The following is a 24,334-nucleotide window of genomic DNA, read 5'->3' on the forward strand; positions in this document are numbered from 1 at the left end:
TTGTTTACCTTCTTGTTCATATCTATATAACATACACATATATCATGTCCGACCCTACAGACGGTACACCTATTACACCCGGTGTCAAAAAGCAAACAAGAAGATTTGCACCTGTCAAAAGAGGCGGCAAGACAGCTGCTGCTATCAAACGTGAAGCTGCTGCTGCTGCTACTGCTGCTACCACTAATACTACTACTACTGCTGATACGACACAAGGAAGTGAAGCTTCTACAGTAGCAGAAAGTAATGTCGAAACACACCCTAAACCATCTAGTATTGGTACTATTCGTCCTGAAGGCATTGGTTCGGGACGTTTACAAAGTGTCAACGACGGTCAAAAGACTCGTGGTGGTGCAGCAAAGGTAAGCAGACCCAAAAAAAAATTGCTCACATCAACTCAACACTTGGGATAGATGAAATTCAAACCTACAGTTCCTCTCAAGAGAAACAAGAAAGAAGCGTAAGTATACTCCATGTACAATAGATAAGATGCCTAATTGGCTTGAGATAGATCTTCTTCAGCTATTGATGAAGCACTTAGCAAACCACAAAGAAGTGAACGTGGTGGCCGAGGAGGTCGTGGTGGAGCTAGCCGTGGACGTGGTCGAGGACGAGGCTTGATCATTGTTGATACATCCACTGCTTCTGGTATTTTCTCATTAGGTCCTTCTGCTGTATCTCGTGGTCGACCTGGTGGATTTGGAGGTGGTGGATTTGCTTCTTATGGTGGCGATGTGCCCAGTCGGGCAGAAGGAGAAAATGAAAACTCTGATATGGTAGAGATGTTTACCAACAGTATAGATAAAGACACGCCTGTGACATTTAGACATGTTTCTGCCCAAGACAGTGATATTGATCCAGTGACATTAGAACAAAAAATGGGCAAGATCCCTTGGATGACAGTCAAATCAAAAAAACCAGCCAGGACAATCGACACCGAGTTGGACAAAGTCAAGTCAGAACACAATGACGACATGGATCTAGACAGTGCAGAATCAAAGCCAACCAGAATAGAAGAAGAGGAAGAAGAGGAGGAGCCAGTGCCATTACCTAAGGTTTACATGAGTAGCGATTCACCTGCACAAAACATTTTTGCACTTGATGAAAAGCAGCGCCTTGTTTGTGTGGCAGAAGAAGAATTATTGTTTTTCCAGTTGCCTATTGTTGTACCCAAATTTGAAAAGAACAAGGAAGAAGATGTTGATATGATAGAAGAAAAGAAAGAAGAAGGAGCCGCTACAGACGGTTTGCCTCCAGCAGCCAAGAAATCATCATTAGAGGAAGCCATGTCTGGCATGAGTTTGGAAGATATGCCTAGTGGCCAGATAGGTAAATTGGTCATTTACAAATCTGGTAAAATGAAGATGAAATTTGGCAATATCTTGTTGGATGTCAATCAAGGTTTGCAATCTACTTTTCTCGAGAATGTTATGGTGGTGGATCATGAAAGTGAAGAAACAAAGAAGGCCATTGAATTGGGACATGTTGTGCAAAAGTTTGTGTGTGTGCCCAATATGGATTCACTCTTGAACCTTGAAGAAGAAGCGCTGAATAATGAAGAATAAAAGTAAAAAAAAAAAAAAGAATTAGGAATGTAGAAGAACTTTATCTGGCTTTCAAAGAACGCGACACATGTTTATTTCTTTTCTTTACTCTTTTTCTTATGTTTGTTATCCTAAGTTTGATATTTGTCACTTCTTTATTAGTCTATGCTTACTTTAGCTTGGCTCACTTTCAAAAAGTGTTGCCTTTTAAAAACAACATACTTGTCCTGACAGCTCACCCTGACGACGAGTGTATGTTCTTTGGACCTACTCTTACTTCACTTAGGACCTTAACAAAAGCACGCGTGCATATCTTGTGTTTATCTACAGGTAATACTGTTTGTGAAAACATGGCTTATATCTTCAAAAGGCAATGCTGAAGGACTTGGCCATATACGCAAAAAAGAACTGTCCAAAAGCTGTCAAACATTTGGTATTCTACCCAGCCACATTAAATCCATAGATCACCCGTAAGTAAAGCCTATATAGACTGCAACAAGTGAATTTATACATATTAGTCAATTGCAAGATGGCATGCAAAACCAATGGAGTCCTGAGTTGATATCGCATACCTTAAAGGATTATGTGACTAAACAAAAGATTGATACAGTAAGTCATAACTGGCTATAACACAAACTCATTTTAAAAGATCATTACTTTTGATAATCATGGTGTTTCTGGACATGCTAATCATATTGCGTTGTATTACGGAGCCAAGTAAAAGACCATATTGACTCCTGCTCATTTTACTGACTGAAATAGGCACTTTGTACAACAACACACTAATATAACATTGTATTCTCTTGAATCAGTCTCTTTGATTCGTAAATATATTGGGTTTGCTGATCTAATAGTGCCTAAAAAGCAAGGTTCTATTCAACTTGTGTCTCCTCCTATTGCTTATTTATTGACACATAAAGCAATGCGTCAACACACATCTCAATTGGTTTGGTTTCGATGGTTATATGTCACTTTTTCGAGATTTATGTATGTCAATGATCTTGTAAAAGAAGAGTTGTAATTGGAATAAAACAAACAAGAAAATTTTTTTTAGTATTTTTTTTTAGTAAAACCCATCCATCCTTCAACTTTATTAACAATAGCGTTTGTTTAAATCTACCTTTTTTTCTTTTCTTTTCCTTTACTCTCTTTCTCTTTTTTTTTTTTGAAATATTCCCGAATAAAATGAACTTTCAACAACCACAACTCCAAGACAAAAGTAACGTTGATAACTAAATAAAGAAATACTCACTTGTCAAAATTATAAAGTCATAGATAAAAAGCAACAAGAATATAAAAAACGCATTCGAGAAATAGAACAAGTAAAAAAAAAAAAAACCAGTCCATAGCAACGTATTTACATGCGCATATAGGAAAATGAACATATTGGCACACAACTGACTAGAGCACGTCAACATATCAAACGACTTCGTATTGAGCGCATGTAAATATAGCTTGTATAATATATATATATATATATCTAATTCAAATAGTGTCTTGTTGGAAGAAATAGACGAACTGAGACAAGGTCGCTCATCTCGCTTTAAAAAATCTAATGGGATCGGCATGAGTGGAGGTGCTGACAGTGACTCTGAGATGTCTCTTTCTGAATCTATTATGGCAAGTAAAAGAATATATATCTATTTATTGATTGATGTTTATAGTCTGATGTAAAGACACCTGGGAGAAAAAATGCAGCAGCAACTCCTAGAAAGAAGCGAGACCCAAATGCTCCCAAAGGGCCTGGTAATGTCTTCTTTTTATATTGCCGTATGGAACGTGATAATATCAAGGATGAAGTTCCAAACGAAAGCTTGGGTGAAGTCACTCGACTCCTTGGTCAAAAATGGAAAGCACTTACAAAAGAAGAAAAGCAGAAATACTATGACATTTATAAGAAAGAACAGGAAGAATATGAAAGTGCTATGAAGAGCTATACAGCTGCTGGTGGTGGTGCAGAAGGTGCAGCAGCTGTTGAAGCAAATAAAGTCAAACAAGACGAGGATGAATCGGAAGAGTCAGAAGAAGAAATTGATATGCTTCAAGATGAAGATGAGGATGAAGACGAAGACGAAGAAATTGATCATACAAGAATTACTTCAATAATCAATCAACCTGAACCTTACCAATAACCATTATAGATAAAAAACAAGAAAAAAAAAACTTTTTTTTTTTATTGTTATAATTCAACTTTATGATCTAATTGATAGGCTTGATCTATATAGTATAATTTTAGTATATATACACATAATAACTAATAAAAAAAATTTACCTTGAAATGTAATGAAATTAAAGAAAACACAAAGGCCTTCAAGTCTTGAACGAGATAATAGAATGCACGCAAACCTTCAGGATCTTTACTGTCTTGAACCTCAACAAGCGAACTTAGCTTGGAAGTCTATGGATATCTTAGTATGAGTTCATATATGTAATCAAAACTTACTTCAAATGAAATGTGTTCGTTTCCAAGACGAACTTCGATTTCTTGACTTCCAACAACATTCTTTGTAGGCCATTGACTATCGTCTTCTCTATCAAACAAAAAATGACTTAGCAACTGCTTTTTTTTTCGCTTGTCTTTTGTGTTTCTGTTTACTTCATAATCTCACTGTCTTCAATAATCTTTTTCAATTCATCAATAACAGCAGCACTGACATACACTATACATATATGCTTAGTAGCCTGTCTCCATATTATGCATTACATACTCTCTTTTTTGATTAGACTATCATTTCGGTAGTTGGAGTTGTTGGCGTATCGACAGAGACCATCTGATCTAAATTCAAATTCCAAGAATTCATGGCCGTAACGTCCTTTGTGTCCAGAACTTGATTGATGGTTAATAAACGCGTTGTAGAAAATGCTGATCAAAGTAGCTTACTAGTAACGAACGTAGAATTCTTCTTCTCCAGCCATGCTTTCAGATTTTTTTTTGTCTTTAGAGTAAATACGAGAAAAAAAAAATGAGTAGACGCGGCTGTCTTTTTTTCTAGAGTTTGGCAGACTGCAAAGTGCGCTATGAAGATCACGTGACATACTATACTACATGCCCCATGTGAAGAACAATAATAAGGATGGTTAGCAATGAGGATGATGTCTGAAATAAACGAAGGCTCCCATTTCTCCTTCTGCGGCCTAATATTATTTTATTTAAAGAAAAATGCCTGTTCTTTTACTAACACTTGACATTTCAATTAAATAAATTTATCCATAGAATCAATAATTTTGAATGCTATTTAAGCGAAAAGTCTAGCAGTCATTATTGATAACAAATCTGAAGCAGGAAGATCAATGAGATCTTAATTAGGTCGCTGCGATTAACAGTTGGCATATAATATTAAAAAATCTCAACAACAAGGCTTTATTTGCATATACAGTCATCAATTACTTATTGCATCTAGGCTATAGATTTTAATACTAGACCCACTAGACTCGATGGATCAAATGTGCTTTTAATAAGGCATTTTATTTGAATGAACAGTTGAGTGGCGCGTTAGTTCATGTAATACAGATGCCAGACAAATAAATGCTTCAACAGTGAAAAGGAAGACGGCAATACATACAAATCTTCTTCTTCCTTAGACAAACAAAGATGCTTTAAAGCCTGTTTATACACGCTTAGATGCTCTAGATACCTACAAATAATGTTTGCTAACATCCATGGTGCCTTTGGAGTTGCTTTGAAAAAAAAAAGCCGCTTGTAAAAAATGACCAAAATGGCCTTTCGATCAAGAGGCACTACTCATGGAAAAAGCTTAATTTGACAACTTCTGTTCTTCTTTTTGACGTTACAAGATGAAAAATAAAGCCACTGACAGGTTTAAATACTCAAAATGAGCGTCAGAGTCTCTAGTTTTTGGTGAATACGTTTGCTTGCTAACTGTGCTATGAAAATGGCGAGATATGAATAAAAAAAACCTTATAGACAATTCTGCTTACTTGCTCAATATTTTGATACTAGATATGCTGCATTCTTTGCATCAACAGACTTGGAAGAAAAAGGCCCGCAACTTTTGTTATTGCACCAAACCCCAATAACTGCGTCTTTATCCAGTTCTGAGCAAAAACTCGATTTATGATGCGGCAGGAAGAAAAATTGGAGTTCTTCTATTTTAAACTTCGCTACTAGACATCGTGTATGTCCTATGTTCATTTACCACCACTTTTGCATGATAGAATGCCTATATTTCCATTTCACTGTGTTCTTTGACACTTTAAATACCATGAATTATTTTTTTCTAAAAGTTTATTGATAGCATATTTCATATGTCATCTAGAGCAAAAACACTTAAAAATGCTCAGAACACAGCTTAAATACACAGTTCTTTGATGAGTCATTGCTCGACAAACTGGCTATCAAGACAGCCCGTTTTTTCGTTTAAAACATGTTCTTTTGGAACCAGAAATCAAATGGCACCATTGGCTTGGCTGTTATGTAAAATCCATTTCTTGTTTTTGACCATGGAGGATCACGAGAGCTCGTGAAGATCAGAAATTTTTGGAATGACCCAATGTAGGTCTGATCCAACCATTTTCAGTCTGTCCACGTTACACCCCTCTGTAATATGTAACTAAAAAAAAACAAACAAAGTAAAGAAAACGAATTTACCAAGATGAAAAAGATGACTCGATTTGAACATCACCTTCAAATCTGTATTCAACGTTCGTGATACATTGTAGTTAATACAAAAGAGGCTCTTTTTAATAGATATTGGCTATTAAGTAGGTACTTGTTTGTACATCATTCAATACAAAAAATATAATCGAGCAACATTTGTTATAATACAAGATATTTATGAGGCTCAAGGCAGCAACTTTGAGCATAACTAATAATGGATGTCTTATGGAAAGAGAGTTTGGCGTTTCAAGTCTCAATCTTCTTTTTCTAGTGTGCATTCGCTGCTTTGAATAACTGACTTGTAAATTCAGACCCTACTCGCTGACTCTTTTCAAACTCCTGCAAATTGAAAGTCTTATCAGATCCTTAGAAAAAGACCTTTTTTGTGAACAATAACGGTCACCATCATTCTTGATTGACGACAGCATTTATACGCTCCCTCGCCGTAATGCCAGGATCGCCGTAGTCTCTAATCGTAGCAGGCACACTGAGTCAAGTATATACGCTCACATCCACGAAAGGCACAAGGTCAAACAAAGTCAAACAAAGTCTCGAGACGCTACGCTAGAAGCATTATCACAGGAGCAAGGAAACGATACTAACGATGTGTGGCTTTCTTTCCCTATGTGTTTTTTTTTAAAAAAAAAAAAAAGCAAGCGCCCGATACTGTGCTACATTGCAAACCTGTTTATTTGCATTGACATTTAAAAGTTAGACCATTGTGATTATGTATGTTAAGAGAATAGAAAGAATAGCTTTCTTTATTTATTTGTTGTGACTTTATTTGATTTTAAGGATGAGATTTTAAGAGAAGTCGCCAAGTAAAAAGAAAGTGAAGGCAGAAATAGAATTTAAAAGTAAAGCCATAAAAAGAGAGCCTTGATTAACCAGGAAACAAGTAACTAGAATGATGATTAAAAAAAAAGGCTTTCAAGCATATATAACTTACCAAAAGACCAAAGCCATCATGCTACCCTCTAATGTGCTGATTTTCATAGCCCACGCGGCTCTGCGTAGTTCAGAGCCGAATGAACCGGCCCAAACTGGCCCTGCGTAGTTCAGGGCCGAATGGATGCCATCGCCGACAAGAAGAGGGCATTTGGAACATCACTGTACGGAAACAAGTGGTTCCCTATAAGAGAGTCAGTAAACGTGTCTTTTAGAATAATCATCTTACCTCCTTGATGGATGAGAAGAGGCTAGTAGATTTGCATACGAGGCCAAGAGAGTAGAAGAGTAAAGTAAGGTAGGGTAGGTCTTGTAGTAAAGTAGAAGTGGTCTTGAGGCCTTGAGGTAGCGTAGCTTTTGATTAAAAGAGTAGAGCAGATGATAAGTAAAAGGAAGAAAGAAAAGAAAAAAGACAAGGCTAGATCCTTCTTTTTTATAGATGTTGTTTGCTCTTTTTTTACGTTAAAGCAAGCCATGTGAAAGAGATGAAGATAACCACCTTATTTCCAAATCTGACACTATTGTCTGTATGAACTAATTAGAAAAAAAATAAATATAAAAAAGGAAGGGAAGAGAACATAGTCATACTGACATCATTATTTATGCTGATAAAATACAACTCATGTATTTTATCTATGCTTTTATACATCTTTTTCTTGCTCTTTAAAAAGATGCACATGCACAGCGATTTATTTCTTTATTGTATGTGAAGATGGCAGAAAAGAAATAGTCTTTGAGGACATTGCTTGTTGTAAAGAAATAGACAACACCATGTGTAACGCTGTTCAACTGCATAATACAAAACAAAACAAAACAATAAAGAACAATAAAAAAAACTCGCTTGTTGCTGCCTAACCTAAGAGAAACACACATTTAACCAGTTGTTATTTGCTTTTTGATAAACAAAAAGATGGTGATAGGAAAGCAAAGAGGGAAAGAGAAAGCAGCTTCCATAGCACACTGTATATTAATGTTTGTCACATGTGTATAAAATAAGCTTATTTTTGTACTGTCTTTCTTTGACAACCAGACCCCCTTTTTTTTCATTGCTAGTGCTACTTTATCGAGGCAAGAAAGTTTTATTGTTTCAGAAGGATCTTCAAATGGAAAAGGGATAATTAAGGTTTAAAGCCCTCTTTTGTGGAGTAGTTTTCGCATCATTTTTTGAGCTCTTCTCATAGACAAAAGTAAAGAGAGAATCATTTGATCAAAGCATCCATGATGAGCACATAGTCAAAGAGAAAGCTAAGGCAGAAAAGAGACTATATTTGCGGCTAAAGAACAGAAAAGTAAAGTGACAATTACATGGTTTATGCAAATAAACAGGTTTGCAATGTAGCACAGTATCGGGCGCTTGCTTTTTTTTTTTTTTTAAAAAAAAACACATAGGGAAAGAAAGCCACACATCGTTAGTATCGTTTCCTTGCTCCTGTGATAATGCTTCTAGCGTAGCGTCTCGAGACTTTGTTTGACTTTGTTTGACCTTGTGCCTTTCGTGGATGTGAGCGTATATACTTGACTCAGTGTGCCTGCTACGATTAGAGACTACGGCGATCCTGGCATTACGGCGAGGGAGCGTATAAATGCTGTCGTCAATCAAGAATGATGGTGACCGTTATTGTTCACAAAAAAGGTCTTTTTCTAAGGATCTGATAAGACTTTCAATTTGCAGGAGTTTGAAAAGAGTCAGCGAGTAGGGTCTGAATTTACAAGTCAGTTATTCAAAGCAGCGAATGCACACTAGAAAAAGAAGATTGAGACTTGAAACGCCAAACTCTCTTTCCATAAGACATCCATTATTAGTTATGCTCAAAGTTGCTGCCTTGAGCCTCATAAATATCTTGTATTATAACAAATGTTGCTCGATTATATTTTTTGTATTGAATGATGTACAAACAAGTACCTACTTAATAGCCAATATCTATTAAAAAGAGCCTCTTTTGTATTAACTACAATGTATCACGAACGTTGAATACAGATTTGAAGGTGATGTTCAAATCGAGTCATCTTTTTCATCTTGGTAAATTCGTTTTCTTTACTTTGTTTGTTTTTTTTTTAGTTACATATTACAGAGGGGTGTAACGTGGACAGACTGAAAATGGTTGGATCAGACCTACATTGGGTCATTCCAAAAATTTCTGATCTTCACGAGCTCTCGTGATCCTCCATGGTCAAAAACAAGAAATGGATTTTACATAACAGCCAAGCCAATGGTGCCATTTGATTTCTGGTTCCAAAAGAACATGTTTTAAACGAAAAAACGGGCTGTCTTGATAGCCAGTTTGTCGAGCAATGACTCATCAAAGAACTGTGTATTTAAGCTGTGTTCTGAGCATTTTTAAGTGTTTTTGCTCTAGATGACATATGAAATATGCTATCAATAAACTTTTAGAAAAAAATAATTCATGGTATTTAAAGTGTCAAAGAACACAGTGAAATGGAAATATAGGCATTCTATCATGCAAAAGTGGTGGTAAATGAACATAGGACATACACGATGTCTAGTAGCGAAGTTTAAAATAGAAGAACTCCAATTTTTCTTCCTGCCGCATCATAAATCGAGTTTTTGCTCAGAACTGGATAAAGACGCAGTTATTGGGGTTTGGTGCAATAACAAAAGTTGCGGGCCTTTTTCTTCCAAGTCTGTTGATGCAAAGAATGCAGCATATCTAGTATCAAAATATTGAGCAAGTAAGCAGAATTGTCTATAAGGTTTTTTTTATTCATATCTCGCCATTTTCATAGCACAGTTAGCAAGCAAACGTATTCACCAAAAACTAGAGACTCTGACGCTCATTTTGAGTATTTAAACCTGTCAGTGGCTTTATTTTTCATCTTGTAACGTCAAAAAGAAGAACAGAAGTTGTCAAATTAAGCTTTTTCCATGAGTAGTGCCTCTTGATCGAAAGGCCATTTTGGTCATTTTTTACAAGCGGCTTTTTTTTTTCAAAGCAACTCCAAAGGCACCATGGATGTTAGCAAACATTATTTGTAGGTATCTAGAGCATCTAAGCGTGTATAAACAGGCTTTAAAGCATCTTTGTTTGTCTAAGGAAGAAGAAGATTTGTATGTATTGCCGTCTTCCTTTTCACTGTTGAAGCATTTATTTGTCTGGCATCTGTATTACATGAACTAACGCGCCACTCAACTGTTCATTCAAATAAAATGCCTTATTAAAAGCACATTTGATCCATCGAGTCTAGTGGGTCTAGTGAATATAGTAAGTTTGAAGAGTGTGAGGAGTTTAATGAACCGAATTTAAACAGCAGTAAGCTGCTCGATAATTACCTAATCAAAAAAAAAGGACAAACTTGTTTCAAGAAAAATTTGATAACAGTAAATATTAATCACCAAAAACTGCTTCAAACTTAATTACTTATGATGGTTACGAAGAGTCTATGGTAGTTTAGCAGTATCTCTCAACGAGCCTCTGAGGGTTCTAAAAGTATAACGAATGATATAATGCTTCTTAGTTTTGTTTCTGTACAGGTTCTTACCCAACTATCCAGGGCTAATTTTCTTACACCGTTGGTGCCCATGCCAACTCAAGCTATTTAAAGTCCATTCAGGATCTGAATCTTTTCAATCTCAGCATGTTCTTATCATCCACCATTGGCTCAAAACTAAAATGAATTGATTCAAAGGGCAATTTAATCCCCTCGTTCTTTTTTAATATTTTTATAGACTTTCCTTGTTGAGCAATGCAGTCAAAAGAATAAAAGCCCAGCTCATACAGAAAGAAGAATTGTGAGCCTCAATATCTCTTCCTATTTATCAGCCCAAAGATGTATACAAAGCTTGGTAGCTTTTAAAAAGGTAGTACAATGAATAAGACTATGATCTCATACAAGTACTTTAAACTGCGTATTATGAAAGAATAAGTTAACGGGAGGTGTTTTTTTCTACATGATTTAGACCATCTATATATTTTCTACCTAAAACTGTGTTATAAGAAAAGAGAAGTTACATGAGAATATGAGCAAATAAGGAGATCTCCAAGAAGTGTAGTACGATCCTTTGTCTTTTTCTAAAAGTGACACGCTTATACGTCATTTTCTATTCTTGTTTAGCATAGCTAATTCTTGGATTAGAAAATGACGACAAGCTTAAAGCTTCCAAGAAACGACATCTTATCAAAAAATACAGCCTTATAACAATGCTTAATTTATCATTACTATAGAGACCTTGTATAGTCTGTTGGAAAAGTATGATGTAAGGTGCATTGTACCTTACATTGTCATTGGCCTTTTTTTTTTTTTTTTTTTTTTTTTTTGGGAGCATGTCGTAAACATGTACGTCGATATAAAATTTGTATTTTCCTCTGTTATCTCTCTTTTTCTTCTTTTTCATCTTCTTTATTTCGATTCTCATGCTAAGACTACTGCAGATTATCGTCATTGTGTTAATCACAGCGAGCTTTATTCTGCAAATGCTCAGCTTGCTTGGCAATTTCAATGGGCTTCGTTCTGTCTATATTGCACGTATTCATCTGAATTATCCATCCAATACTGGCGGTGGTCTTTTCGACGGCTTCTTTGGTGGACTTGAAAACACGATACCCAATTATTTCTCGCTTGCTTTGTTCATCATCTGTCAAGAAATAAATTCAAGCGAAACCATTTGTACACCACCAAGCTTTGGATTTAGATATGGTAAAATAGTGAGCATATGTATAAAGGCATATACTAACTATGTTTGTTGTAGACAGTACAGGTGTAGATAGGACAGGCATACTGCAGGTACTACAACGACAGTTTCCATCCTCGCTTCAATCGTCAGTTGCTGCCATTCAAAAAGGTGTGTTTATTCCGTCTGTCATTTTATGTTTTGTGCTGTGGTGTTACGCTATTTTTTACTTGTTCTCGTTGTCCCGCCGAGAGAAGCATGCGATTGGTTGGTGCAATAGGATTCTGATTATCTTGTTAGCAGTGATTGCATTCTTGTTCTGTTTAGCTACTTTCATAGCTCAAATTATCGTCTATAATTATATGCAAAATGCTATCAGAGGATTGATGTCCAGTTCACTTGGTAGATACATTGACGATTTAGTCGTGTTGTCAACAAACAAAGGTCCTGCTATATGGTTGTCCATGGTTGCTTTTATTTGTCTGTTTATTGCAACAGTGCTAATTTTCTTTACTGCATGTTGTGGAAGAAGAAGAAAGAGAGGAACAGAAGATGCGTACGAAATGGATCGTGTTTAACAATATATTACTGTAATGTTGATTGTGTTACTCGAACTATAGATTTACATTACACAGAGTTCAATTAATCTGTAAATTTTTGTCTGGAACCCTTTCTCATTTTACTGAAAAGTAAATTGATTATGTGTTTATTATTATTACTACTCTTATTACTGTACACTTTAATTTTCTTTCTCTCTTTCTTTTTTTTCTTTTACTTATACCTTTTTGTAACAATAAATTTTACATTTAAATCCCTTAGTGAATGTTTAATCAACAAGGGCTTGATGTCAATAAGTTGATTTATATCAACGCTGTTGCAAGTAAATAGTACAACCAAATTGTAATGTTTTTTTCTAACGCTAAATGACATAGCAGATGGAACAAGTTCTTGCACACCCATCGATTGTCAAGCAAGTTGTTCACCTAGTTGTGGTAGCGATTATACTTGTGTATTGAAAACGATGACAAAATGCGGCGTTTGCCCTGCATCTGCATGCTTAAGTCGTACTTCTCTGGGTTTACCACCACTAAAAAGCACTACAAGTCAACCGAGTTCTTCAAACTCATCCAATGGCACAGGTGTCTTAGTGGGCGGTATTGTGGGCGGTTTAGTTGGATTGGGTTTAGTAGTCAGTGCTGGTCTATTTTTTTACTTTAAAAAATCAAAACCAAAGAAAGGTCAGCTTCCATTTGCGTTTACAACTGGAAATGCATCTCAAATGATCAGTCAAACACCTCAGCGTGCATTGTCACCTCCTGATACGCCAACTCAACCAAGGCACCCTTCTTTACTTCCCTCCAGTCGTTCCTCTTTAAGATACATGGCATCGGTTTCTTCTGCAGGCAGAACTGGATCTATCATCTCATCAGGGCGAATGAATTATAACGATGGCCCAATCGTATTTAACAACTCTTTTAATGACTTTAATACCACTAATACCACACCTTCTTCTTCGTCACCTACTGCATTTGCCAATTCAACGATTCCTGAGGAATTTGAAGAGAGTATAGCACTTCAGAATAAACGTATTTCACAAATATTGCACAACAATCCTCGCATGTCACAACGATCTTCCTATAATAGAAATAGTGCGCTTTCTTACGCAACGAGTACAGACGACAGTCATTATGATGGGGATAAACGAGACTCTACTTCAACTACCAGCTCACGTGCTCGAGACAGTCAACCAACTCAGCCACAAGTAGCAACAGCAGTGCAAGTAGTGCAAGTGACAAGAGCTAAACCTCAAATCATGCGTGTCAATTCTGTAAGACAGAGTGTGATGAGCAACGGCTTAAGTCGAAGCAATTCTGTTCGTACTATATTAACGCCAGCAAGCGAATCAGAAATAAATCTACCATCACCTTCAAGCGGAACAACAGACGAATTAAACAAGAAGGAAAAAATCGTCGAAGAAGATGAAGGAGAATATGATAATGTTTCTATAGACCAATTCCCTTCTACATCTGATAACCCCTTCAATGACACACATGCTTCCTCTTCTTCTGCTGAAGACTCAACAAAGAAAAAGCATTGATATAATGTTGAATAAATTTATAGAATTAAAAAAAAAAAAACAAAGATGATGTATCATGATGAAATACAGTGCTGATATGAAGTATGTGTTTTGCGAATAATAGAGTAATGATGAAGTCGTATTGATATGTTGCGTTATTATTTCTTTTTGGTCTTTGGCTTTGCACTTTCTTCAGCAGCAGCCTTAGCAGCCTTGGCAGCAGCAATGTTGGAGGCAATTTCGGCCTTCTTTGCTGCTTTCTTGGCCTTTGCTCTTTCCACTTGTTGCATTTGTTTTCTTCTTAATTTTTCTTCTTCAGCCTAATCTTACATTAGACTATGGTCGTCTTGTTATTTCTATCTTTTCTTTTTTACCTCATTCTTTTGTGCTTGAATTTCATTCAAGATTTGTTCCTTAAATGGCCATTCGTTAGGAATTCCAGGATCTTTCTTTGTCTTGTTGTGGTGAGCACTAGGGTTCTTCTTTGCTGCCCTCTTTTCCTTGCGATGGGCTTCCTTAATTTTACCCAAAATTCTGTGTTTACGATGAAGTGTAACACGCTTGCTCTTGACCTCTACCGAGAATAATAAGTATATTGGCCCGAGATCAACTTTGTCTAAACTTACTCTTTGGAACCATATTGAATAAAAGAAAAGAAAAGGGATAATTTTTCTCAGAAAAGAAACAAGCAAGTGAGAAAGAGGAAACAAAAAAAGAAGTCACAAGTGCATATACATAAGCCACTTGATTAATGCATTCTTTTTTATTTAGCCAAATCGTCTGGTAAATCTAAAATATGACCCATCTTCTTGACTTTGACAGCCAAGTATTTATCCATTTCATTTCTTGGTGTGGAAGCACCCGAGGATAACACGGGCGAGCTTGCTAAATCACTATGGACAAATTCTTTTTTAGCTAAAGAAGGAGAAGGCATAGCACTGTTTGTATTGCTACCAGGATGAAGAATGCCCATCAAATTAGACATAACAGGTGAAGACCAAGAACGGGGCACCATGGATTGACGCTTCACTACCTTGATAGATCCAAAAGATTCAAGCTGCTTAATTTTGTCAGGATTGTTCGTCATGAGTTGTACGCTAGATAGTTGAAGATCTTTAAGGATGGCATTTGCAATACCATATGTTCTGCCATCAGCAGGATGTCTCAATAACACATTAGCAGCTACTGTATCATGACCCAAATCTTGCAAGTTGTAAGCTCTAAGCATGTCGTGTAAACAAAAAGCTGATACTTTGAACCCACACTTACTTGAGTTTTTCCATCAAACCAATACCTCGACCTTCTTGTCTTAAATATACAATAACGCCTCTTCCTGCTTCCTGCATCTGAGCCATAGCAGTATCTAACTGTTCACCACAATCACATCGAGCAGAATGAACTGTTTCACCTGTAAAACATTCGGAATGGATACGGACAAGAGGAGGATCGGACAAAAGTTTCCATTCATTTTTGGCTTTTGCTTGTTGAGATTCTAAATACGCTTCTTGATCTTCTGTCAGTTTAAGAGAACGAGATTCTTCAGTCACCACTTCTTCCAAACGACCATAGTATGCACCTCTTACAATTCTGTTCATAATAGTTTCGTTTTCCCACGTTTTGTCCAAGGATTTCGAGCGAATATCATCACCATATACAATAGCCAAGTGTTCCTTGTTGTCTTGGTTATTTTTGTATAAATATAAATACATTTCACCACCTTCTGTGGTAGGAATACGGGCGCGCACTTGACATTGAATCTTTACTTCACTATCAGGCACAAGACGGGGGGTGACAGCACTTGGTGAATAAACTTGATTTTTAAGGAATTCTACGTAGTCTTGGATTGTAGGTGGATGATCTTCTTTTACGGGTTTGATAGAAGGAGAGTCGCTAACGACATTCATGCCAAATAATGTAAATAATGTTGAACTCATACTCTTTTAATTTGATAATTCTAAGTGCGTTTCTATACAAAAAAAAAGAGAAGCAGAAAGAAAAAAGAGAAAGAGTATTTATAATTTCACACAAATGAATTGGTAATCAAACATACCGACGGATTGTTAATTCAACGTGTCATTGATCTGATTGGATGATGCGGATCTCTTTTTAACCGTGCTGTATAGCATTATCACAAAGATGGCAAATAACGACAGCCCTTGTTCAGTTTGATTTTCAAATGCGTTTTGAATTGAAAAGAAGCTTAAGTCGAGTATTTGTTTCAATTTACCTTATATTCATACTGCAGACATAGCTCTCCTATCTGGGTTTGAACAGAATGTCAGGTGCAATTGTACAGGGTATGACTTGTTTTTTTCTTTCTTTTTTCTTTTTACTGCTTTTTGCATAATAAAATATGTCAGTTTCTCGAGCTACATGGTTTCTTCAAGCAAATCTTTCTCGGCAAAGAAACTTGGTTCATACAAGCAACCGTTTCATATCGTGTCTTTCCCGCTCGAGAAACACCACGGCCTGGAGAATTTTGAGATCAGAACAGGCCAATAAACCTCAGTTCACAACCAGTCCTTACAACGAAGCTATGGATAAGATCAAAAGCCAAGCCAAACTCGTTGGAAAAATCACTGGATACACTGTCTTGTCTGTCTCTACAGCCATTGCTTTTGTCTGGCAATTGTCGCATTGGTACATTGAATATGTTATGGAAGCCACACCACCTGAACTTGGATACCAAGCACGTAACTTGCTTCACGGTGCTTATATTCGTGAACACATTGCACCTGACTATGAGGTTGCTTCATTTTATGTGCGAGAAGCACTCCGCATAGCTCTTGAAGAAAAGAAATTAGACGAGACATCAGATACTGTGATCCAACTTCGACTTCGTTTGGCATACAATGAAGCCTGTGCTGGTAACTTGTTGGACAGTATCACTCAATACACACGGTCTTGGAAGCTTATGTTAGATAAGAAGGAATCATCTGTTTTGTTAGTAGAGACAGCAAAACACATTGGTGATTTGTATTTGAGAATTGGCGATTATGAACACGCTGAAGAGTTCTTGGTTTGGTCACTCCATCATTTAGACCAAAAGGACAATGTGTTACAAACAAAGATCACTTTGACTTTAGCTAGTTTGTACGCCATCCAACGCAATTTCGATTTAGCATTGCCTTTATTGTCTCAAGCACTCAAGACTGTACCAGAAAACGAATGTTGTTTAAAGGCCATTATTCAAAATCAATTATCAGAAGCCATGTACGGTTTGGGTAAAGTAGATGAAGCCATGGGTTGGGCTCAAGCTGCTTTAGGCTCAAGTGCTCAAGATCTCAAAAGACAAGATTGTTTAGAATGTGGTGGTGTTGCAGCAAACAATCTCGGCCGAATTCTTGAACTAAAAAGCCAATTCGATCAAGCACTTGAATATTATAGACAAGCCATCACTTATTCTTCATCTATTCATGACAGTACAAGCCATGACCGATATGTTGTCAACTTGGAAAGAGTGCAGGATATCTTGAAAAATAAATCATAGAGTTTAGTATGTACAATAAAAAAAAGGCATGAAGAAAAAGGAATGTGAGCATAAGTTATGATAGAAAAGGGGTATATAAAGGGGATCTTCTGATGCTTAGCGAAGTTCATATTGGTACTGCTCTGTATGATTCAAATCATCCATAATCTCATCCAATTTAGACACAATATGCTATAGAAAAGAGTTAATGTCTTATTGCTTGTTCTGATTCTTTACTTACAGAGCGTACACCTTTTACAGTTTCATAAGTACTGTTGTAGTATTGGTGTGGATCTTGCAGTCTCATTTGTTGATGAGACTGTATAAGTTCATCAATCATCCCATTTACATCATGCTTTAGTTGAACAAAGTCGTTTACTGCTGGAACAGTGTGGGGACGGTGAGCTAGACCAGGTTGGCGTGATGGTGTGGGTTGCATAGGTGCCTGAGGTTGGTTATAAAAATTAGGAGGCAGTGGAGCTCTTCGATTATAATTCGATCTTCTTGAGCCATCAATGGTACACATCAGTCTCTCATCGCAAGAACTTGGGCTATTACTTTTAGGTGACCCATAGTATTTTTCTCGATGAGGAGAAGGTAGGAAAAAGTCCATAGTCTTGACATGATCATCAAAGTAGCTTCGACTACTCGAACTGCTATAACTACCCATGGCATCATTCATAGGACGAATAAAATGTACAGGATCAGAAGAAGGTGTTGTCTCGCTTGAAGAAGAGCAACTACCACCACTAGAAGGTCTAGATATACTTTCAGGCGAGGATGAGTGACGATAATAGTGAGGGAAATGATGTACATCTGTGAACAAGCCATGGATTGAACCTCTTCTTCTTCCACTGCTACTTGTGGACGTACTTGTAGATGGATAGGGATTCGGTCGATTGAATGAGTTGTCTTGGTATATGTTACTACCGCTATAGAGCATTTCTTCTGGCGTGGTTTTCTTTTCATTAAATGCATCAATGAACTGAATATCGTCGCGCACAAAGATTTCAGAAGGCAGAGAGCCTCCTCTTGTATGAGGCTGTGTACTGATTCTTGACGACTTGGGACCACGCATATCCGCCATGTTTTGACTTCGGAACTCTTCCTCCAATTGTTTGTTTATAGTTGCCACCTTGAAAACAGGATCAGGTACATGTGTTGCTTGATCAAGAATGTCATCTTCTTGTTGGTCCAAGGCAGAGTGTCTTGATGGGGAAGAAGATCTGGATCTAGCAAACAGTTTGCCGATACTCATGTTACTAGCGACTCTGGTAAGTGATTTAGATCTAGAGCGAGATCTCGCTCTTGCTCGGAGCAAGTCATCATTCACACAAGAGAATGCTTCAGTAGCTCGAAGTCGGCGCTCATAAAAAAAGACTATAGCAAAGTAAGTATAAGTGATGTTATTTAACAGTACTCACGGTTATTCCATAAAGTGTCAATAAAGTCCAAGGGCATATTGCTGTCTTTTTGACACTGGTCATTCACAATATGCTCGTACTCCATGTCACGATTGATCTCGCGAATAGGAATTAAACTTGTTCTTGCCCGAATAGTAGGTTTATAGCCTCCAGATTTATGACGAGTAAGAAGGATGACAATCCAGACATCGTCAGTTATCAACTTGTTCAAATCAATCATTGTCGATGAATAATCCACATAAACAACCAAGATATGGTTCTAAACAATCTTGTTTTAGCCGTCTAAATCTTGTCTGTTCATCTTCCTTACCTTGTGCTCCATCTGATGGTATGATTCTTCATCATAAAAGTGCGTGTAGGCAGGTAACTTAAATTTATCCTCATAATATAATTCATTTGTTGTATCTAATGACATGAGAATGATGCAAATATGCAGAACTTGAGCCTTACCTTTGAGTTTGGCTACAGCAAACTGCTTTTGGCACAAGGCAATAAATTCATTCTTTTTTTCAATAAAGCAAGCCAGGCTTTGATGTTTAGTAGTGGTTGTGTTGGGTATAATCGAATAAAGACGGTCACTTCTTCTAAAGTAGTCTTCGGTTTCTTTTTCTGTTGCATTTGGATCCAATTCAGGCAAGGTCGTTCTCAAGAAAAAAGTATCAGGACGATCTAATCATGTTTCTTTAGTACTTTCGGGCCGATTTGTTTTTCTTTGTGTAATCTGTGTAATGTGATACCTTTTAAGCCATGGAACATTTCAACAGCCTTGATGTCAACCCATCCTTTAAACTCGAGTGGCAAGCCTGTATAGGCCTCTTTTGCTTTCTGTAGCATGGATGTTGTGGTTGTGTTTTTAACTTTCTCTTCAATCTTATGGAGTACATCTTTTCCTTGTAAATTGTAATTTTTGCGTTTGACAACCATTAATTTATCTGTGAAAACCAAAATAGTCACGGGCCGATTTGACTTTCCCGACAATAACGAGAGTTCGGTTGCATCAAAGTAACCAAGCAATTGACGTGTTTGGATCAAAGAAGCCTACACAAACATTTAGAAAGTTGGCTTGTGCACACTTTTATTTGTCTTTAAACTTACTGGAGCCTCACGAATAAGGTGGTACAAATTTAACAAGGAAGAGTCGCCATATTGCATGTCATTAATATTAGAAACTTTATCTTCCACTTGTTTTAAATATTCAATCTCAATATCATTTGGGTCTAATGCACTTGTAATCACTATAAAAATGTAAATAGACTTGTTATGATGACGAAGTCACCATATGTCTTACCTCCAACTAACAACTTGTATCTGGCCATGCGTTGAATGGGTGAGATCAGGATGTCACTCATTCCGAGGTTACCTTTGATTTCCGTGTTGAGGAGAAATTTGCTGTAGTTTTTATTTTGTTTGATGTTTTGTGTATGGCATGACAATGAGTTTGTCTTCCCCAAAAAAAAGACTCGATAACAATCAAAGGCTTTGACCTAATATCATAAGAAACTTATGTAATACGAATTAAACATACATGTTTCAACAAGATTTGTCCAAAGGATTCAGTGGTGATTCCTTGTTGATATTGGTGTAGTGAATCCAACAATGATTTATTGACTTCCAAAATATCTTCCATATTAATAAAGATTCGGTTGAAAGAGTATTGATCAAGAATAGGCGTCTTGTGCTCATTAGCGATTGATTCTTTAATTGGCTTCATCACTTTGAACACAATCTCTTCAAGTAATTCAACATAGGACTGTTCGGTGTCAATGAATTCTTTGATAGGTTTAGTAACAGCTGATTCAAATAAGTAGGCGTTTTTGGATATGACAGATTTCTTTACAAGTCGACATTAAAAACTGCAACTATAGATATATTTTTTTTTTACCTTTTGCATAGATACTTGTTTATTACTAGCTTTGTTTGATTTCTCTGTTGTTGTGTATTTATGACCGAAAAATGATTTGAAATGCTCCAGTTGAGGTTTTATACCTTAATTGTTTTATGAGTTATGCCCAGACAAGTAAAAGAAAAAGTACTTACTTTTATCCGATTTAGGTATCAAAACGTCAACATGTTGACTCTAAATAAAGTAATGGTCATTAGTTGTCTAACGAAAATTTTTTTAAAAAAACAATTTAATTTTACAAGAGGGTTCTTTGTCATGTTGAGTAAATGCCTTCCAATTTCTTTGCATTGATCAGACACATGATGGTCTTTTAAGATTGGAATCGCACTTTCTTTATAGATATTGCATGGATATCTGAATGGCGTATCAAGCAAAATATCCTACAGTTAAAAAAAAAAAAAAAAAAAAAAAGAGAAATATCATCAGTGATGATTATTCTATTCGCTCAAATGATATATCGTACTTTGGTTGATTCCATGTTTAAAGTTAGAATAAGAAGAAAAAAGATGGAAAAAAAAGAAGAAAAAAAGAGAAAGAGAAAGAAATACTTTATAAGTTCAAAAAAGGAGTTGATGTTTATTGTAACACAATTTTTTTATTTCACTCGGAAAGAACTCTGTATGTAAAAAAAGAAGTTACTTCATGCTCTTGTAAATTTGTGGCACTGTTTGTTTACAAACAATAACAAAATATCCTTGCATGAGTATCATAGCTTAATTCAAGAAAAAAGAAAAAAAAGAAAGAGAGAGAATGATCCATACATTTTGGGCAGTAGTATGACACCAGAGAATTGGTATTTTGACGATGCTTTTACTATTTGATCTATCATTCAATAGTTACACAGTTCCATGATCATGAAAACAAGAGCATGCTGCACAAAATCTTTCTCTCTATGTCATGCCATACATGACGTAAAAGTTATCAAGGCAAAAAAAAAAGCGAATGCATTGACCTTCACAGAGTCATAATGATGTGCCAGTATAAACAGTTACTCAATACCCTCCGCTTTATGTAACTTCGGCTTGTACGGATATTGTCCCGTAAAGCATGTCATATGTGTGCACAGCATCTTATAGAGTCCCTTTCTTGCGTTCAGATAACAACTAGTTTATTTTAAAGTTAAACTTTTTTATTTATACATAAATAGAGAGTCTATGTAGATATATACATGTAGAAAAAAAACAAAATGTAATCTAAGAGAGTGTTATATGTGATCGTTGGAAAAGCTTCTTTGTCTAGTGTCAACTTGTTTAGGGAATGAGAACTGAGAGGTACTCATGGAAGTCTTGTGTGTTGGTCGAGGCTTAAGATTATCTTTAGGCCAAACAAATTCATCTGAATGAGATGTATTTTGAGTTGAGATGAGCTCTTTCTTCAGTTGACTTTCGAGTGGGCTGGACGATGAAGATGAACTAATAACATCTGAGCCTGACATATTCTTGGTCGAGATTTGTAGATCGCGGTGAAATTGTGCTGTTAAGTTAGTGCTACTGTTGCTACGAGAAGATGTCAACAAGCTTGTTGTTTTCTTGTTTGTTTGTTGTTTAACAAGATGACTTAGGTTAAAAATGCTACTATTGGAATCCTCCTGACAATAATGCGAGCCTGGTAAATCCAATGCTTTCGGTTTTTTCCCAATGGCGGCTGTTGTCGTAAGTTTGGCTTCTCCTTGTACAATGTTCAGAAACTCCTTTTCATCAAAGTACTTTAATGCGGCCCAGGTTGGATTCAAAAAGGCAAATGTCTTTTTGAAGTTGCTCAAGCTTTCTATAAAAGTATAAATGAATTAAGGTACAGACAGGAAAATGTACTTACGACGACCGACACCACCACGCTCTTCAATACCATGAAGTGGTTTAGATGGCGCAGGCATGGTTCCCTTGCAGCCTTGATCTAGTGGGTTTTTTCCTTTTTCTAGACGACAGATGTTACGAGCAATACAGACACCTGCTAACGTGGCAGCATAGCCTGTCTTTTCTTCCACAATGTTTGTCACATCACCGCCAGCAAAGATATGTTTATGTTTCCAGTGTTCAACCTGTAGAGTTGGCTTCACTCGAATGCGGCCCCAAGAGTCAAGACATGTCTCAAACCCAGCATCACCATCTCCTTTCAGGATATCACTGCAGGCTGTGGTCCCAGTAGCCAAGAAGACTTTGTCATAGCCGGAATACCGTGTACCACTTGCTCCCAAGTATGAGTTTGTATCTGCTGTATCAAAATCAACGATTTTTTCATTCAAGATCACTTGGACACCAAGACCATCGAAGTATTGAAGAGCATTGGCTTTTTGTTTTGGTGAGCTGCGTCGTACAAGTGAACTATGTGAATCAATAATGGTTATCTTCTTTTTGAAATCATAAGGTGCTGGGTATTTATGGGTAGCAATTTCGCTTGCTAGTTCGCATCCTACTAAGCCACCACCTAAAAAAAAAAGCATGTTAGACTTATGTCTACCATGTCTTTTTTCATTCTTTTACCAATAATCAAAACTGATTTTGCTTTTTTGAGTTGAACATGTTCTGCTGCAAGTTCTGATAATCGATAAAGTGAGGAGGTATCAAATGATTTTAGTTTTGATTGATATGTACTTCCAGTAGCAATCACTAAATAATCAAACGGAATCTAAGCAGGTATTAGTATCTTCCATTATACGGTAATTATTCCTTTACAAATTCATCATTAACTTTAACATATTTAGCGTCATGAGTTATTTGTTCTGCATATCCAATGATAACTCGACCATTCTTGACATATGCGTCATGTCGTACACGAAGTGAAGATGTTTCTTCTGGTCTGACAAGTAACTGAAAATGACATGAATATTTTCTCTCTTTTTTTTCACTTTCTTACTTACCTTGATCATTCCTGGTGTGTATTCAAAGGAATCTATGTACATGAAATCAGTATATGTCAATGTAAGTCTATTTACCTTTAGTATCAATCAAAGTTACGTGAAAACGTGGCATAGGGTCCAGAATTGATGCAACCGTGAAACCCTAAATGTAACACAAGCATATTTAGTTTAATCAAGCGCCTTTTTCTTTTGACTTACAGTAAAACCTCCGCCAATAACAACGACCCTTTTTTTGTATTTGTTAAAGTTTGAGTCATAAAAAATTCTGCACGAATATGAATATACATGTATTTTTTTTTTTTTTTTTAGATGCTTACACTCTTTCTGGCCGATAAAGTTTATCAAATTCAATTGTTTTCTCGGTCTAAATCATGAATAAGTTTCCATAAACTTCTGTTGATTTTCTTACCAAAAATAATTTAACTTCTGCTTCAATTTCTTTTAAATGATCAATTACTTCATCTTTATCCAAGAACCCCCATTTGTGTGATTGGATATATTCTTCAATAGACTCTTTACTCTGCACATTGAGTTCCAAGGGTGCACCTTTTGCTAGAAATGTCTTCCAAATTCTAGTTGTGTTAAAATATACTTAACTTTGTCTTTGTTTACCTATTCACAATAGCTTCTATATTTTGAGTTGATTTTTCATGTTTTAGCTCATATAATGCTTCTATAAAAAGTAGGTTTTCATGAGCCTGCATATTATATAGAAATGTCTCGAAGAATGCTAATTCTTCTGGATTAGACATGATTTCATGTAACCGTTTATTTTCATCAGAATAACAAGTAGATACTGTACGAGTATCTATAGAAGATGAATCCATATCTTGATTATTATTTTTTTAAAAAAAGAAAGAAAGAAAG

At 36.3% G+C, this 24,334-nt stretch overlaps 12 protein-coding genes across 12 annotated transcripts; 6 read left to right on the forward strand and 6 right to left on the reverse strand.

Annotated features, from left to right (window-relative positions):
- The first annotated feature begins 6 nt into the window (after nucleotides 1-6).
- Nucleotides 7-1,641, forward strand: B0P05DRAFT_530574 (RNA polymerase III RPC4-domain-containing protein). The gene is made up of 2 exons (XM_051576876.1): nucleotides 7-460; nucleotides 512-1,641. The coding sequence occupies exons 1-2, from the start codon at nucleotides 414-416 to the stop codon at nucleotides 1,563-1,565; spliced, it is 1,101 nt and encodes a 366-aa protein (XP_051437507.1). The 5' UTR covers nucleotides 7-413; the 3' UTR covers nucleotides 1,566-1,641.
- Nucleotides 1,642-2,711, forward strand: B0P05DRAFT_530579 (putative deacetylase LmbE-like domain-containing protein). The gene is made up of 5 exons (XM_051576877.1): nucleotides 1,642-1,874; nucleotides 1,915-2,014; nucleotides 2,063-2,153; nucleotides 2,194-2,261; nucleotides 2,307-2,711. Exons 1-5 carry the CDS (start codon nucleotides 1,664-1,666, stop codon nucleotides 2,563-2,565), a joined length of 729 nt encoding a protein of 242 aa, XP_051437508.1. The 5' UTR covers nucleotides 1,642-1,663; the 3' UTR covers nucleotides 2,566-2,711.
- On the forward strand, nucleotides 2,665-3,816 carry B0P05DRAFT_530584 (high mobility group box domain-containing protein). Its single transcript, XM_051576878.1, has 5 exons — nucleotides 2,665-2,763; nucleotides 2,814-2,866; nucleotides 2,918-2,988; nucleotides 3,038-3,164; nucleotides 3,209-3,816. The coding sequence occupies exons 1-5, from the start codon at nucleotides 2,730-2,732 to the stop codon at nucleotides 3,674-3,676; spliced, it is 753 nt and encodes a 250-aa protein (XP_051437509.1). The 5' UTR covers nucleotides 2,665-2,729; the 3' UTR covers nucleotides 3,677-3,816.
- Nucleotides 3,687-4,512, reverse strand: B0P05DRAFT_530588 (Mago nashi protein). The gene is made up of 5 exons (XM_051576879.1): nucleotides 4,253-4,512; nucleotides 4,141-4,204; nucleotides 3,988-4,075; nucleotides 3,817-3,942; nucleotides 3,687-3,761 (listed from the first exon to the last, which is right to left on the reverse strand). Coding segments are annotated over exons 1-5 (297 nt in total). The 5' UTR covers nucleotides 4,254-4,512; the 3' UTR covers nucleotides 3,687-3,743.
- Nucleotides 4,513-7,244: 2,732 nt separating this feature from the next.
- On the reverse strand, nucleotides 7,245-7,536 carry B0P05DRAFT_530600 (uncharacterized protein; the record flags this gene model as incomplete). Its single annotated transcript, XM_051576880.1, has 2 exons — nucleotides 7,245-7,294; nucleotides 7,340-7,536. Coding segments are annotated over 2 exons (222 nt in total), but the record flags the coding sequence as incomplete, so codon positions are not given.
- Nucleotides 7,537-11,458: 3,922 nt separating this feature from the next.
- On the forward strand, nucleotides 11,459-12,315 carry B0P05DRAFT_635125 (uncharacterized protein; the record flags this gene model as incomplete). Its single annotated transcript, XM_051583575.1, has 3 exons — nucleotides 11,459-11,763; nucleotides 11,816-11,908; nucleotides 12,038-12,315. The coding sequence occupies exons 1-3, from the start codon at nucleotides 11,481-11,483 to the stop codon at nucleotides 12,313-12,315; spliced, it is 654 nt and encodes a 217-aa protein (XP_051437512.1). The 5' UTR covers nucleotides 11,459-11,480.
- Nucleotides 12,316-12,559: 244 nt separating this feature from the next.
- On the forward strand, nucleotides 12,560-13,835 carry B0P05DRAFT_584605 (uncharacterized protein; the record flags this gene model as incomplete). Its single annotated transcript, XM_051582367.1, has 2 exons — nucleotides 12,560-12,617; nucleotides 12,670-13,835. 2 exons carry the CDS (start codon nucleotides 12,560-12,562, stop codon nucleotides 13,833-13,835), a joined length of 1,224 nt encoding a protein of 407 aa, XP_051437513.1.
- B0P05DRAFT_635127 (GNL3L/Grn1 putative GTPase-domain-containing protein) lies at nucleotides 13,831-14,473 on the reverse strand. Its single transcript, XM_051583576.1, has 3 exons — nucleotides 14,441-14,473; nucleotides 14,189-14,388; nucleotides 13,831-14,134 (listed from the first exon to the last, which is right to left on the reverse strand). The coding sequence occupies exons 1-3, from the start codon at nucleotides 14,451-14,453 to the stop codon at nucleotides 13,973-13,975; spliced, it is 375 nt and encodes a 124-aa protein (XP_051437514.1). The 5' UTR covers nucleotides 14,454-14,473; the 3' UTR covers nucleotides 13,831-13,972.
- Nucleotides 14,474-14,497: 24 nt separating this feature from the next.
- Nucleotides 14,498-15,825, reverse strand: B0P05DRAFT_602479 (GTP cyclohydrolase II-domain-containing protein). The gene is made up of 3 exons (XM_051583269.1): nucleotides 15,084-15,825; nucleotides 14,754-15,034; nucleotides 14,498-14,729 (listed from the first exon to the last, which is right to left on the reverse strand). The coding sequence occupies exons 1-3, from the start codon at nucleotides 15,746-15,748 to the stop codon at nucleotides 14,578-14,580; spliced, it is 1,098 nt and encodes a 365-aa protein (XP_051437515.1). The 5' UTR covers nucleotides 15,749-15,825; the 3' UTR covers nucleotides 14,498-14,577.
- Nucleotides 15,826-16,033: 208 nt separating this feature from the next.
- On the forward strand, nucleotides 16,034-17,304 carry B0P05DRAFT_505410 (uncharacterized protein; the record flags this gene model as incomplete). Its single annotated transcript, XM_051575511.1, has 1 exon — nucleotides 16,034-17,304. Exon 1 carries the CDS (start codon nucleotides 16,168-16,170, stop codon nucleotides 17,302-17,304), a length of 1,137 nt encoding a protein of 378 aa, XP_051437516.1. The 5' UTR covers nucleotides 16,034-16,167.
- B0P05DRAFT_530614 (uncharacterized protein) lies at nucleotides 17,302-21,138 on the reverse strand. Its single transcript, XM_051576881.1, has 13 exons — nucleotides 21,074-21,138; nucleotides 20,850-20,990; nucleotides 20,745-20,784; nucleotides 20,590-20,693; nucleotides 20,233-20,538; nucleotides 19,996-20,191; nucleotides 19,803-19,942; nucleotides 19,445-19,745; nucleotides 19,158-19,376; nucleotides 19,018-19,112; nucleotides 18,708-18,966; nucleotides 17,525-18,663; nucleotides 17,302-17,475 (listed from the first exon to the last, which is right to left on the reverse strand). Exons 1-13 carry the CDS (start codon nucleotides 21,086-21,088, stop codon nucleotides 17,401-17,403), a joined length of 3,030 nt encoding a protein of 1,009 aa, XP_051437517.1. The 5' UTR covers nucleotides 21,089-21,138; the 3' UTR covers nucleotides 17,302-17,400.
- Nucleotides 21,139-21,700: 562 nt separating this feature from the next.
- B0P05DRAFT_530617 (uncharacterized protein) lies at nucleotides 21,701-24,324 on the reverse strand. The gene is made up of 10 exons (XM_051576882.1): nucleotides 24,080-24,324; nucleotides 23,877-24,039; nucleotides 23,785-23,831; nucleotides 23,666-23,732; nucleotides 23,543-23,609; nucleotides 23,468-23,499; nucleotides 23,283-23,417; nucleotides 23,091-23,235; nucleotides 22,426-23,034; nucleotides 21,701-22,377 (listed from the first exon to the last, which is right to left on the reverse strand). Exons 1-10 carry the CDS (start codon nucleotides 24,292-24,294, stop codon nucleotides 21,815-21,817), a joined length of 2,043 nt encoding a protein of 680 aa, XP_051437518.1. The 5' UTR covers nucleotides 24,295-24,324; the 3' UTR covers nucleotides 21,701-21,814.
- Nucleotides 24,325-24,334: the final 10 nt, after the last annotated feature.

The sequence above is a fragment of the Gilbertella persicaria genome (assembly GCF_025201335.1).
Source record: "Gilbertella persicaria strain CBS 190.32 chromosome Unknown B0P05scaffold_8, whole genome shotgun sequence".
Lineage (NCBI taxonomy): Eukaryota > Fungi > Mucoromycota > Mucoromycetes > Mucorales > Choanephoraceae > Gilbertella > Gilbertella persicaria.